The sequence below is a fragment of the Salvelinus sp. IW2-2015 genome, unplaced genomic scaffold (genome assembly GCF_002910315.2).
Source record: "Salvelinus sp. IW2-2015 unplaced genomic scaffold, ASM291031v2 Un_scaffold1002, whole genome shotgun sequence".
Classification (NCBI taxonomy): domain Eukaryota; kingdom Metazoa; phylum Chordata; class Actinopteri; order Salmoniformes; family Salmonidae; genus Salvelinus; species Salvelinus sp. IW2-2015.
Window position 1 is genome coordinate 93930 of NW_019942682.1, and position 13465 is coordinate 107394.

The following is a 13465-nucleotide window of genomic DNA, read 5'->3' on the forward strand; positions in this document are numbered from 1 at the left end:
ACACACACACACACACACACACACACACACACACACACACACACACACACACACACACACACACACACACACACACACACACACACACAGTGTCTCTGCCGTCTCCCACCAATAGAGTGGTGGAAGACAGGAGACAGTTTTGTGTGGTAGGAGTCAGTAGAGTTCTAATGTTTTCCCACTGGTGGGCGTCCTGAAGCCACTAGACGAATAACTCGGCTGTTTCCTGTCAGAATGGAAGTTCCCTTCACTCAGCTCTAATGACCTGAAAGAAATGCCTAGTACTGTGTACGGCTCTCTTACTCTCTCTCTCTCTCTTCCATATTTCTCTCCCTATCTCTCTCTCCCTCTCTATCAATTCCATTTCAATTTCAATTTATGGGCTTTATTGGCATGGGAAACATATGTTAACATTGCCAAAGCAAGTGAAGTAGATAATAAACAAAAGTGAAATAAACAATACAAATTAACAGTAAACATTACACTCACAAAAGTTCAAAATAATAAACACATTTCAAATGTCATATTATGTCCAAATAGTTCAAGTTCAAAAGAGAAAATAAATAAACATAAATATGGGTTGTATTTACAATGATGTTTGTTCTTCAATGGTTGCACTTTTCTTGTGGCAACAGGTCACAATCCAGCTCTCTCTCTCTTTCTCTCTCTCTCTCCCTCACTCTCCTCTCTCTATTTTATTTCTCTTTCTCTCTCTCTTTCCCTCTCTCTTGCAGGATTTCCCACAGCTGGTTTAATGTTGACATTTGATTTAGTTGACATGGGCGGTAGCTGTTTGCACTCCCCTGTCTTTCTTTTGATGATTTCTTGTCTGAAATGTTATATTTAAATTAATTGGGCCAGAGTGAATCAGATCATGTCTCTGTGTTTGTTTCCACAGTGCTGTGTCTGACGAGGCTGACCCGCGCTACCGAGACCCCCAGGAAGACCATGCTATCCCTCCTGCTGCCCACTCTGCTTGCTGTGCAAGCTCTCGGTGGGTGGTGTCCCCCTGTCCCCCTCCCCAGCCCGCCATTACCCAGAGATCAAAGCTACCACCAAGTGTAATTCCACCGCCATCTAAACAATACGCCCAACAGGGGTTTTAGTCATTCCCTTCAAATAAATTACAAGGAAGACAAAACAACAGCTCAAATGAATATCCTTAACAGTGCAAAAAAGTAAAGACAATGAAAACCTTACAGAATGGGAACATTTGGAACGTTATGACTTAACAGACGGAAAGTTAGATTTGGACAGGAAAATTGGTTAGGTTTGTCCTTCTCTAGCCAGAGCTGGATTGGAGCCCTGGGGGAGTTAGTATGGTGAGGTCCTGCCTGAGAAGAGACTTGCAAAGAGTGTCGTTTTTCTCCAGTGAGTCAGAGAGTGTGGTGGGGGAGTCAGCCTCTCATGTTCCAGTAAGGGGGAGTTGTGGTTGGTGTAGCCTGGGCACTAGGCAGCAGGGTTGTTGTAGTGCTCAGGGCAGTGTGCTGGAGTCAGCAGTCAGACAGAGACTCTGAGAGTGAGAGAGCTAGGAGCAGGGCTTCATTAGGGCCTAGTACTGTTCCAGCTTAATGGGTCTCTGGCCTGCTCATTACTGGCTGTGGTTGCTGCCTCGGCCCTCTCACTGGGAGGGAGGGAAGGCGTCTCGGACAGATTCTGTGTATCTCTTTAAGTTGTAGTTAATAATGTTTTTGCCTCACAAACTATATGATTGTCCTTTATTTACTTACTGGAATTTACTGTTGAATTAAGGATTTACAGTATTAGGTAACACTGTACAGCGTGTTTTAGTTCATACACTAAGTCATGTGCTTTGAAAGTCTGTCGATAGAGACAGGCTGTCATGTGGAAATAGTGAGTGGGTGTGCACGTGTGTATGTGCTGGTGTGTGTGTGTCTGTATCTGTGTGTGAGACCTGGGGTCCTCTGGGCCTGTTGTCTCCAGTAGGTCTCTGATTAGGATTATAGGCCCTTGCTAATCCCACTTGTCTTCTACAGTGTCTCTCCTCTACTCCGCCATTAAATAACCGTATCAGTGTCACTCCTGTGCTGCACCATTAAATACCCCTATCTCCACACAGGATTACACTCTGAGGCTGCCACATTGCCGCTGCACTCTCCCAAGACAACCTCTAGTTGAGTACAGAGGTAGAGTCCCCGTCTAAGCTGTTGGTGTGTAACATTGTCTTGGTGCGTAAAATAAGAAAATGTTGCTTAGCACAGCTGTTGTCAGTTCTTCTGCAGAGGGACTCGTCCCCAATGGAATTGTTGCTTAATGTGGCGGTGACAGGTTTCTTTGTTTCAGTATACATATACACTGAGTATACATGACATAAACTGACCAGGTGAAAGCTATGATCCCTTATTGATGTCACTTCTAAATCCACTTCAATCAGTGTAGATGAAGGGTAGGAGACTGATTAAAGAAGGATTTTTAAGCCTTGAGACAATTGAGACATAGATTGTGTATGTGTGCCATTCAGAGGGTGAATGGGCAAGACACAAAATGTAAGTGCCTTTGAACGGGATATGGTAGTAGGTGCCAGGCGCACCGGTTTGTGTCAAGAACTGCAACGCTGCTGGGTTTCCTGTGTATCAAGAATGGTCCACCACCCAAAGGACATCCAGCCAACTTGACACAACTGTGGGAAGCATTGGAGTCAACATGGGCCAGCATCCCTGTGGAGCACTTTCGACACCTTGTAGAGTCAATGCCCCGACGATTTGGGAAACAAGGTGTCCCTAATGTTTGCTATACTTAGTGTACTTTTAATGCAAATCAAATCAAATTGTATTGGTCACATACACATGGTTAGCAGATGGTATTGCGAGTGTAGCGAAATGTTTATGCTTCTAGATCCGACAGTGCAGCAGTGTCTAACAGGTAATATCTAGCAGTGACAGAGCTGCTAAGATGCAATAGATAGTTTAGAATAGATAGTGAAGGATACAGTATACTGTATAGACATATGAGATCAGTAATGCGAGATATGTAAACATTCTTAAAGTGGCAAGTGTTCCATTTATTAAAGTGGCCAATGATATCAAGTCTGTAGGTAGGCAGCCACCTCTCTGTGCTAGTGGTGGGTGTTTAACAATCTGATGGCTCTCTGTCCCAGCTTTGATGCACCTGTGCTGACCTCGCCTTCTGGATGGAAGCGGGGTGAACAGGCAGTGGCTTGGGCCTTCCTGTGACATCGGGTGTTGTAGGTGTCCTGGAAGGCAGGTAGTTTGCCCCCGGTGATGCATTGCGCAGACTGCACCACCCTTTGGAGAGCCCTGCGGTTGTGGGCGGTGCAGTTGCCGTACCAGGCGGTGAAACAGTCCGACAGGATGCTCTCAATTTGGCACCTGTAAAACTTAGTGAGGGTTTTCGGTGACAGCCACATTTTTGCAGCCTCAGGAGGTTGAAGAGGCGCTGTTGCGCCTTCTTCACCACACTGTCTGTGTGCATGGACCGTTTCAGTTTGTCGGTGATATTTACACAGAGGAACTTAAAACTTTCCACCTCCACTGCTGTCCCGTCGATGTGGATGAGGGGTGCTCCCTTTGCTGTTTCCTGAAGTCCACGATCATCTCTTTTGTTTTGCTGACATTAAGTGAGAGGTTATTTTCCTGAGCCAGACTCCGAGGGTCCTCACCTCCTACCTGTAGGCTGTCTCGTCATTTTTTGGTTATCAAGCCTACCACTGTCATCTGCAAACTTGATGATTGAGTTGGAGGCCGTTAATAACCATGAATTGCACTAGACTAGAAGCAGTACTCTCAGTGGAGTTGTTCTGAGGTAACAGGCAAGCACCAGCAGCAGCACCACTACAGTAAGTAGGCCTAGTATCCAGGCTCCATAAGCAGCATTAGCAGCTGAGAGGCAGTAGAGCTAGTAGTGTAAAGCAGAAGCATTAACAGGATGCTGTCTGGCTAATTGCTTGTTGTCATGCTCTCTGTTCTGTCAGCACTGCCACCAGCCTGCCAGGCCTCTGCCATTTGCTGCTGCTTGCGCCCACCTGCCCGCTCTTAGCATCTCCACGTTAAAAGGGAAATTGTAMTCATGCAAATGCAAAAATGGCAAGCTGACCTGGATTCAGTTTTAATGACGAGAGCTGGGAGGTAGTTCTAATTAATTAGCATAATTGAATAGATCACATCTAGTGTGGCAGTCAGAGAGCGGCAGACGTTATGGCAAGGCCTTGAAGCGTGTAAATAGCCTGCTCACGCCCGCATCTCTGGTGTACCCTTTGAGGTCTGCTAACTAGGAATGCCCTCTCCCTGTCCTCCTTTTCTCTTCACAGCAATTGATTCTGTAGAGAGGGGACTCTTTGGCCCGCGCAGAAATTCAATTTCGGGTTATTACCCCGTATCAGTGATGTTCTTGCTAATTTGATTGTGGCCAGTGAAGTATCCTTTTAAAAACAATCGAGGACAGGCTCGACAAAGATTGCTTCCGCTGCGATGCATACATAATGCCCAGTCAGTCTACTAGCAGGTTGGCTACTGCACTGAGCTGCTGGCCCCTCCCTTTCTCTCCCCGCTCACTCTGCACTGTAGCCTAGCCATTTAAACAGAGTGCATTACCCATCAAGCACCTCATGATTATTTGAACAAGTCCTAAAAAAGCTATCTTGTGGGATCGCTTAAACATTGATGCGCGTAACGTGCCGAGATTGCAGTTCTGCGTGGTGAGCGCTGAGCGGGGCCTGGGGGCTGCTGGGGCCTGGAGCCAAATATCTTTGTGTTTAGTGGGCTGTGATGAACAGGATGAATGACCCACCACCACAGCTCTGATCTGTGCCTGTAAAGCAGCATCATTGCTTGGTGCTGAGTAAGAAGCTTCCCTGCCTGACACACAGAGAGAGGAGACACTTACCTACAGGTTGTTACCACAGTTACCGGGTGCTTCTATGGTTACAGGGCCCTGAGTGAGGTCACTGTGTCTCAGGAGAGGCGGGGTCAGGTGTTTCCATGGTTACAGTGCCCTGAGTGAGGTCACTGTGTCTCGGGAGAGGCGGGGTCAGGTGTTGCCATGGTTACAGGGCCCTGAGTGAGGTCACAATGTCTCAGGAGGAGACAGGCTCAGGTTAACATCCAGACACACAGCCCCAGCCACTGAGCCTTTAACCTCTTAACCCCCTGCATTAATGTAGACATCCACTGCTCCCCGACCCCTTCATAAGGCAGAACAAAATTGCAGCCTGTGATTTGAGCAAAGACTCTGCCCTCCCAGACATGGCTTTGGTTATTACCAGGGCCAGCAGGTGTCAAACACTTGTCTATCTGAGGGATTAGAACCCAAACATTTGCCACCCCTACAATAATACAGTTTTGCTTTCTGATCAACTTAGCTTGGCTTTTCTGTAATCGTATGCATAGCGTATAGGCTCACCTTAACCCCAGTCATTTGGATTAAGCTGCACAAACTCAAATCCACCCCACCCCCTCTCCTGCTGGGATGGATTTGCTCCTATGGCTCGCTCCTCATACTCATCCCAGGTTGTGTTCTCTCTCTTCTCTCTCAGGCAGGTGGTGGAGGAAGGTTAGGCTTGTCCTTATCTCCCAGGCAGCTCCTCTGCAACTGGCCCCCCATTATCTGCCTGTCAGAGCCCATTAACAGCTTATTGACGGGATATGAGACCAGCTCCCCCTGATAAAGCACCCGCCCGCCCTGTCTGTGGAGAGAAGAAGATGGAGAGAGCATAAACGACAAATGAGAGAGGGAGAGAGAGGGAGAAAGAGAGAGAGACAGACAGAGTCAGGAGAAAGGAAGTGTGGTGCATCTTGATTTATTACGTTGCTGAAAATAAGCAACCTGAGCTCCTGTCTGCTCCACTAGCTATCTGCACCTCATATATCTCTCACAGACAGAGATGGCTTTCACACTATGATGACTGTAGCCCAGATATGGGGAGACAGTGTTAAATTGGTAAATGTCATGAGTGACCCCATTATTCAAGGCTCAGAGACCTACATAATCCCCTCCATTTTGTGTCTCTCTTTCAGGAGGGGAGGAAAGGCTCAGGTTTAGAATAGATTCCCTATGTGTCGTGAGGGATAATTCCCAGCAGTGTTACGCTGACCACGTATAAAATACTACTACATTTCTCAATGTAGCTTTTTATTTGTGTTCCCCTGGACGTATTTGAAAGGTTTTGGGCTTGGAAACGCTTTGAAGAAAGGCTTTAGTTGGCGTGTTTGAACAACGACATTGACTGAAAGAATAGCTGTTGTGAAAGGCCACTAAGCATCTGAGAACTTCCTGTTCGTTAGATATTCCGGTGGGCCATTCGTGTAAAGACCAACATGTCTGGAGCTGCAGTACTTCTGACCACCCGATGGGGGCATTATTGCCACAGCTTTTGAAGCAGCTCACTACTTAGCCAGACAGAACACTAACTACACTGCCTGTGTGTGTTTACTTAGTTAAGTCAATATTACCGCCGCAATTTGCCTTCCAGTGTATGTGTGTCTGTGCACTCTTATCATGGCTGTTCCTTTATGCCGTGTTCGACAAAGGGGCTTTACCATATCTCTGAACATGTGTACCTAACATCTTCTAATGAACAGTAGTACTGGTAGCTCTGCCATCTGTTATCGAGCAGGGGTAATTTAACCTCTGTGTAAGGTGCCTACTGGCCTAGTAGGTGATAACCTATGTGCTGTTCAATGTTATGAAGCACAGTTCACTATTTTTGAAATGTAACTAGGCAAGTCAGTTAAGAACACATTTTTATTTACAATGACAGCCTACTAACTGCCTTGTTCGGGGGCAGCACAACATATTTTTACCTTGTCAGCTCGGGGATTTGATCCAGCAACCTTTCAGTTACTGGCCTAATGTTATAACCACTAGGCTACCTGCCGCCCCTTTATTGGAGAAGCAGTTATGAACCAGGGTTATTGAGCAGTGTGGGTTATTGCATCAGGAGCTGGAGGGAGATGGAAGTTGTGGTCTTATTGAAGCCCTTGTGTTTAACAGCCCAGGTTGTTAAAGGGATCCGGTTATTACGGGTTTAGGTATTTCTGTTTAGGGTTGTGTCCCACTGACCAGGGTCAGCTGAATGGCACATCAACACTGAATGTGTAGGCAATGTGTTGCATTCTCCTAGATGTGGATACGGGGGTACATTCTATTGAACTGAGTGAAATTTCAACTTAGTGATCGCAAGCAGAGTGAGATGTTAATGTGTTGGTGTGTCCTGCGTGTAGGTGTGTATGTAAGGTGTTCACTGAACACGGTGATTGGGACCTGTCTGTTTGGTGACGTCAGTACTATGACAGTGGATGTTGTAGTGTCAGAATGCCCTGTGTCTCAGACTGACTCTCACAGTGCTGTGGAGCTGTCAGGAGCCAGGACTGAGCTGAATAACAATGCCCTTCTGCTTGTGAATGTGTGTGTGTGTGTGTGTGCATGGGTGCGTGCGTATGCCTGGCTGTGTGGTGTGGTGTTGTGTGTGTGTGTGTTGTGTGTGTGTGTGTTGGTGTGTGTGTGTGTGTGTGTGTGTGTGTGTGTGTGTGGTGTGGTGTGTGTGTGTGTGGTGTGTGTGTGTGTGTGTGTGTGTGTGTGTGTGTGTGTTTGTGTGTGCACCTGCCTGCGTGCTGGAGGACGGAGGTGAGATGTCACTGTGCTGTGGCTAAGGAATTTGTTTACCAAGAGCCATGTTGTGTCACCTTGTCAGCTGCCTATGTATGAAGCCTGTGGTTCTCCTCCCAGCCCCTGTCAGCCTGCTGCCTGCCATGCTGCCATTGCTTATACTCAGCAGGCCCCTCATTCCCTCTGCTCCACTCATCTGTATTAGCTTTAGTTTAGCACTAGCGGGGCTAATCTGTACTAGCAGGGATATCCGTGCAGCGAACTATTCATCTAAGCTCACAAGTTCCGTGTGGCTCTCGAGTAGGGCTGGGAATTGCCAGGGACCTCACGATACGATATTATCTCGATACTTAGGTGCCAATACGATATGTATTGCGATTCTCACGATTCTATATGTATTGCGATTCAATACTGTGATTTTATTGTGATTCCATGGTCCAAACATATTGCTCACCGTATGTCTGCTGCAGAGGGATGAGAGAGAGCCATGTGAAAAATATTTTTGAAATAAAAGTGCTGAAACACTACTATCCTGATATGGAACTGTGTTAGATTTTTACCCACCATACTCTCTGAGCTGCATCTGTACTGGTGAGCTTAGCACTAGGCTAGCCAGGGCCCAGTGACAGCATCACTGTTATTTGAGCTTGAGGAAGGGGTTGAAGAGACAGCCCAGGGATTAGGGGGCGGAGGGGATGAGGGAGTGAGTGATGTAAATATCCAACAGGGCCATTGCTAGCTTGCTTGCCTACCTGCCTCTTCCTCCCTGTCTGTATGTCTGCCCTCCTTTCTCCCTGCCTGCCTGGCGCTCCGCTCTGAGGGAAGAGTGCCAGCCAGCGCTCACAGGGCTTTAATGAGTTATTTCATGTCGGCTGTGAAAGTGCACGGCTCTGTCTCTCTCACAGGCACTCAAACAGAGCCGGGCCCATAAACACAAAGTGGCAGGGTGTAAATCTGCCCTGCCGTCCCTCCCTCCACCACTCTCTGCTCTGAGCATCTCTTTATCGCCTCTCAGGGGCCGGGGAGAGCCCTTAACCCTCCTCGCTCAAATAGGGAGACCACACCTCTCACAATACACTTTTTCAACCACAACCTACTAGACCAAATGGTTTTATTTAAATAGGCAAGTTAGTTAAGAACAAATTCTTATTTACAATGACGGCCTACTGGGAACAGTGGTTAACTGCCTTGCTCAGGGGCAGAACGACAGATTTTTACCTTGTCAGCTCGGGGATTTGATCCAACTACCTTCGGTTACTGGCCTAACGCTCTAACCACTAGGCTGCCTGCCGCCCCCAAAGCAGTTATCACAAATACTACAGTATTTGTGCTAACTGTGTTGTGTTTGTTGGAGATATCTAGAAGTTAAAAAGCAGAAACAATACCAGTTTGCCCAACCCGTGTTTCACCTCTGAAGGAATAGGACATCAAGATGCTACTCACCAGTTTCCATGACGTCAGAGCTAAAAGCCCCTCCCCCCTGGGTGCAGTGAAGTGGGTGTGAAACGCTGTGCTCTCCTGCTGCTCTCAGTCTGTCTGTGAATGTCTGTCCAGTTGTTACATGCTGCCCAATGTCCTGCTGCACCCTTACCAGAACCGGCACCAGGAAAGGGTCACTGGTTAGAGGGAGAAAGAGATTAAAGGAGAAGAGGGATGAGTACCTATCTCTTCCCTGACTGGCCGCCTGTCCTGAGTTTAGGGGATTAGCGACTGGCTGCAGTGCTCTCCCCTCCTGGCTTGTTTCCTGATATTATCTTTAAGTGCACGCTCAAAGCTGCCCTCTCACTCTCCTTCCTCTCCCCTCTCTTCCATCATGTTCCCCCTCTCTGCCCTCTCTCCTCYTCTCTCCCCTCTCCCATTCTCTCCCCCTACCTCCCTCTCACCTCTCTCTCCCTCCTCTCTCTCCTCTGAACCCATTGGAGTGAGTCATTCCGGTCTGCTCTGGGAGTGATCTAATTGCTGTGTCTCCTCCCTCCTCTGTGTGCATGCCTCTGTGGGGACCGTCACTTCCGCTCCAGTCCTACCAAAGTGCCTGTTGCCTATTCATTAACCCAGAAAGCACTACAAAAACACACACGCACACAAACTAGTAGAACGTTAGTCTGGTAGACTGCCATACAGCCCTACAATAAACCCTGCTACTGTAATGGTATGCCATYATTACTGGATTGGATTGTCGACTGTGCTGTGGCACGGCAGAGGAAGTGTAGTCACATTATGGGGCTATAGAAAAACATCACACCACTGTGTGTAAATTAAAAAGCTGCTTTGTGATTTTCACAGGGGTTGGGAGGAACTGTAGTGCATCACCTAGAATGACATTCTTGTGTTTGTTAGTTACTGGGGCTTGTTTCCATGGTTTTCTGGATGTGGTGGATGGTATATTTTTGGATGTTGAGGTGTTGGCAAATTGTCTACTTTGCCCTGTTTTCCTCTGGCCTGTAGTTACATGAAGATCCAGCAGGTGGCAGTGTGCCTATAGATTAGCAGGGGGATATTGGTGAATGTGTGGTCCCCTGTGAGGTTTGGCTATGTGTCTACCAAAATATCTTTGCCTTGACTGAGCGTCCTCATCTACGGATTGCACTTGGATGAAAGTGTTGTTTGTTTGTTGTTTGATAATTGGGAAATCAATTGTTACACCTCAATCACAACTATTTCATGCAYAAGTGTGTGATTGTTATTAAATCTGAAAGACATGAGTACAGAAGAGGTTCTCATAATGAATAGCAGCAGTCGAGTACAGGATGCATCACACTAGATTCAGGGGGATTTCAGGGGTTGGAATGGCTTTTTCTGTCCTGATGTTCATCACACAATCAGACCTGTAGAAGTGGAGAGAGGAATAAATTGTGAATGGTTTAGCTGTAGCCTCCTCTCTCTGTGGTGTCTGAGATGGCTACTAAGCCAGAATGATTATGCAAAGCCTGCTTTTGGCTGCAGAGAGGACATGGGAGGGGAGGAGAGGAGAGAAGAGAAGAAAAGAGGAAAGGAAAGGAAAGGAAAAGAAAGGAGAGGAGAGAAGAGGAGAGAAGAGTCTAGTCTAGACAAGCAATGTGGAGATCAGATGCCTTAAGGAGGGTTTCCGCTTTAAAACAAAACAAATCACACTCACCATTGAGCAGCTTAGCCCCGTGTTGTGTTGAGGGAGACAGTACACTCTGGAGAGAGATGGAGAGCGTTCTTTCTCACCAGACAGACCACTYTCTAGATTATTAACTCACCACTGTCTCCAAGTGGATATTTAGGAGCTACATCTTTATTGCAGTTCATTCATCTCCCTAAAGCTTATTTCGACATCTCTCTCCACTACARGGCTAAACACACAGGTCTATGTTTTCTGTTATTGACATACTCTCCTCTCTCTCCTATCTAGCTGTCCTGGAAGTGCATGTCCCAGAGCTGCCAGTGGTGGCGCTGTATGGCATGGACACCACCCTCAACTGTTCCTTCAGCCACGCCTCTCCCTTCAACCTGTCTGACCTCAGTGTCTTCTGGCAGCTGACGGACACCAAGCGCAGTGTGCACAGCTACTGGGCCAGCCAGGACCAGCTGGCAGACCAGGGAGAGCGCTACGCCAACCGCACCAGCCTGTACCCCTCTCAGCTGGGCGCGGGCAACGCTTCGCTCCTCTTGAGAGGGGTCCGGGTGGCCGATGAGGGTAGCTACACCTGCTTCGTCAGGGTGGAGGCCTACGGCAGTGCAGCCCTACTGCTCCAGGTAGCAGGTGAGTCTGTTCATTTATTACCTTTATTCAACTAGGTAAGTCATTGAGAACACATTCTCTTTTAAGTTTTACAATAACGACCTCAGACTGGGAAAGCTGGACCAATGCTTGGCCTATAGCTACCACATCTTTCGCGATACATTTTTCCTCGAATCCTGTCTCAAAACACATTGGAGAAGAAGATCAGAGGACCTTGGATCGTCTCCTCCAATACGGTTGAAAAGGAGGTGAGGAGAAGGAGACACCTCAAGGGCTTCACATAGAGGAAGTAGAATCCCCTCTTTAACCTTTTACTGCAGTGGGATAAATCAGGGTCACACAGAGTGTTTCTTGGTAGTCTTAAACAAATCTACTTTGAAACAAAAGTATACACCTCTCACTCATGGTTATCGGCAGCAACAAAAAAAAGAAGACACTTGTACCATGTCAGATATAGAGTTGAAATGTATTACATTTTTAGTTTGCATCCCAATATTACACTTTATATAAACTCAGCAAAAAAGAAACGTCCTCTCACTGTCAACTGCGTTTATTTCCAGCAAACTTAACATGTGTGAATATTTGTATGAACATAACAAGATTCAACAACTGAGACAAACGATGAACAAGTTCCACCGACATGTGACTAACAGAAATTGAATAATGTGTCCGTGAACAAAGGGGGGGTCAAAATCAAAAGTTACAGTCAGTATCTGGTGTGGCCACTAGCTGCATTAAGTACTGCAGTACATCTCCTCCTCATGGACTGCACCAGATTTGCCAGTTCTTGCTGTGAGATGTTACCCCACTCTTCCACCAAGGCACCTGCAAGTTCCCGGACATTMCTGGGGGGAATGGCCCTAGCCCTCACCCTCCGATCCAATAGGTCCCAGACGTGCTCCATGGGATTGAGATCTGGGCTCTTCGCTGGCCATGGCAGAACACTGACATTCCTGTCTTGCAGGAAATCACGCACAGAATGAGCAGTATGGCTGGTGGCATTGTCATGCTGGAGGGTCATGTCAGGATGAGCCTGCAGGAATGGTGCCACATGAGGAGGATTTCTTCCCTGTAACGCACAGCATTGAAATTGCCTGCAATGACAACAAGCTCAGTCCGAGGATGCTGTGACACAACGCCCCAGACCGTGACGGACCCTCCACCTCCAAATCGATCCCGCTCCAGAGTACAGGCCTCGGTGTAACGCTCATTCCTTTGAAGATAAACGCGAATCCGACCATCACCCATGGTGAGGCAAAACCGTGACTCGTCAGTGAAGAGCACTTTTTGCCAGTCCTATCTGGTCCAGCGACGGTGGGTTTGTGCCCATAGGCGATGTTGTTGCCGGTGATGTCTGGTGAGAACCTGCCTTACAACAGGCCTACAAGCCCTCAGTCTAGCCTCTCTCAGCCTATTGCGGACAGTCTGAGCACTGATGGAGGGATTGTGCGTTCCTGGTGTAACTCGGGCAGTTGTTGTTGCCAACCTGTACCTGTCCCTCAGGTGTGATGTTCGGATGTACCGATCCTATGCAGGTGTTGTTACACGTGGTCTGCCACTGCGAGGACGATCAGCTGTCCGCCCTGTCTCCCAGTAGCGCTGTCTTTGGCGTCTTACAGTACGGACATTGCAATTTAGTGCCCTGGCCACATCTGTAGTCCTCATGCCTCCTTGCAGCATGCCTAAGGCACGTTCACACAGATGAGCAGGGACCCTGGGCATCTTTCTTTTGGTGTTTTTCAGAGTCAGTAGAATGGCCTCTTTAGTGTCCTAAGTTTTCATAACTGTGACCTTAATTGCCTACCGTCTGTAAGCTGTTAGTGTCTTAATGACCGTTCCACAGATGCATGTTCATTAATTGTTAATGGTTCATTGAACAAGCATGGGAAACAGTGTTTAAACACTTTACAATGAGGATCTGTGAAGTTATTTGGATTTTTACCAATTATCTTTGAAAGACAGGGTCCTGAAAAAGGGACGTTTGTTTTTTTGCTGAGTTTACATCACAGAAGACTGAATTATAACAAAACTGTTTCACATAGAAACACCAGATTTCCGTTTTAAATTTTTTATTCATGTTTATCAATTATTAAATGATTAAATAATTCCACCCATGAGGCCACTAGAGGGCAATTTGGTCACACATCACAGGCCCTTCTTCTTCTTCATGCGAGACCT

General features: G+C 47.2%; 1 protein-coding gene across 1 annotated transcript in view; it reads left to right on the plus strand.

Annotated features, from left to right (window-relative positions):
• The window catches only part of LOC112069404 (CD276 antigen-like), a 75697-nt gene that overhangs the window by 17090 nt on the left and 45142 nt on the right, over window positions 1-13465 (plus strand). The window contains 2 exon segments of the mRNA XM_024136739.2: window positions 896-991; window positions 10958-11308. Of these exon segments, the coding sequence (XP_023992507.1) occupies window positions 896-991; window positions 10958-11308 (447 nt within the window).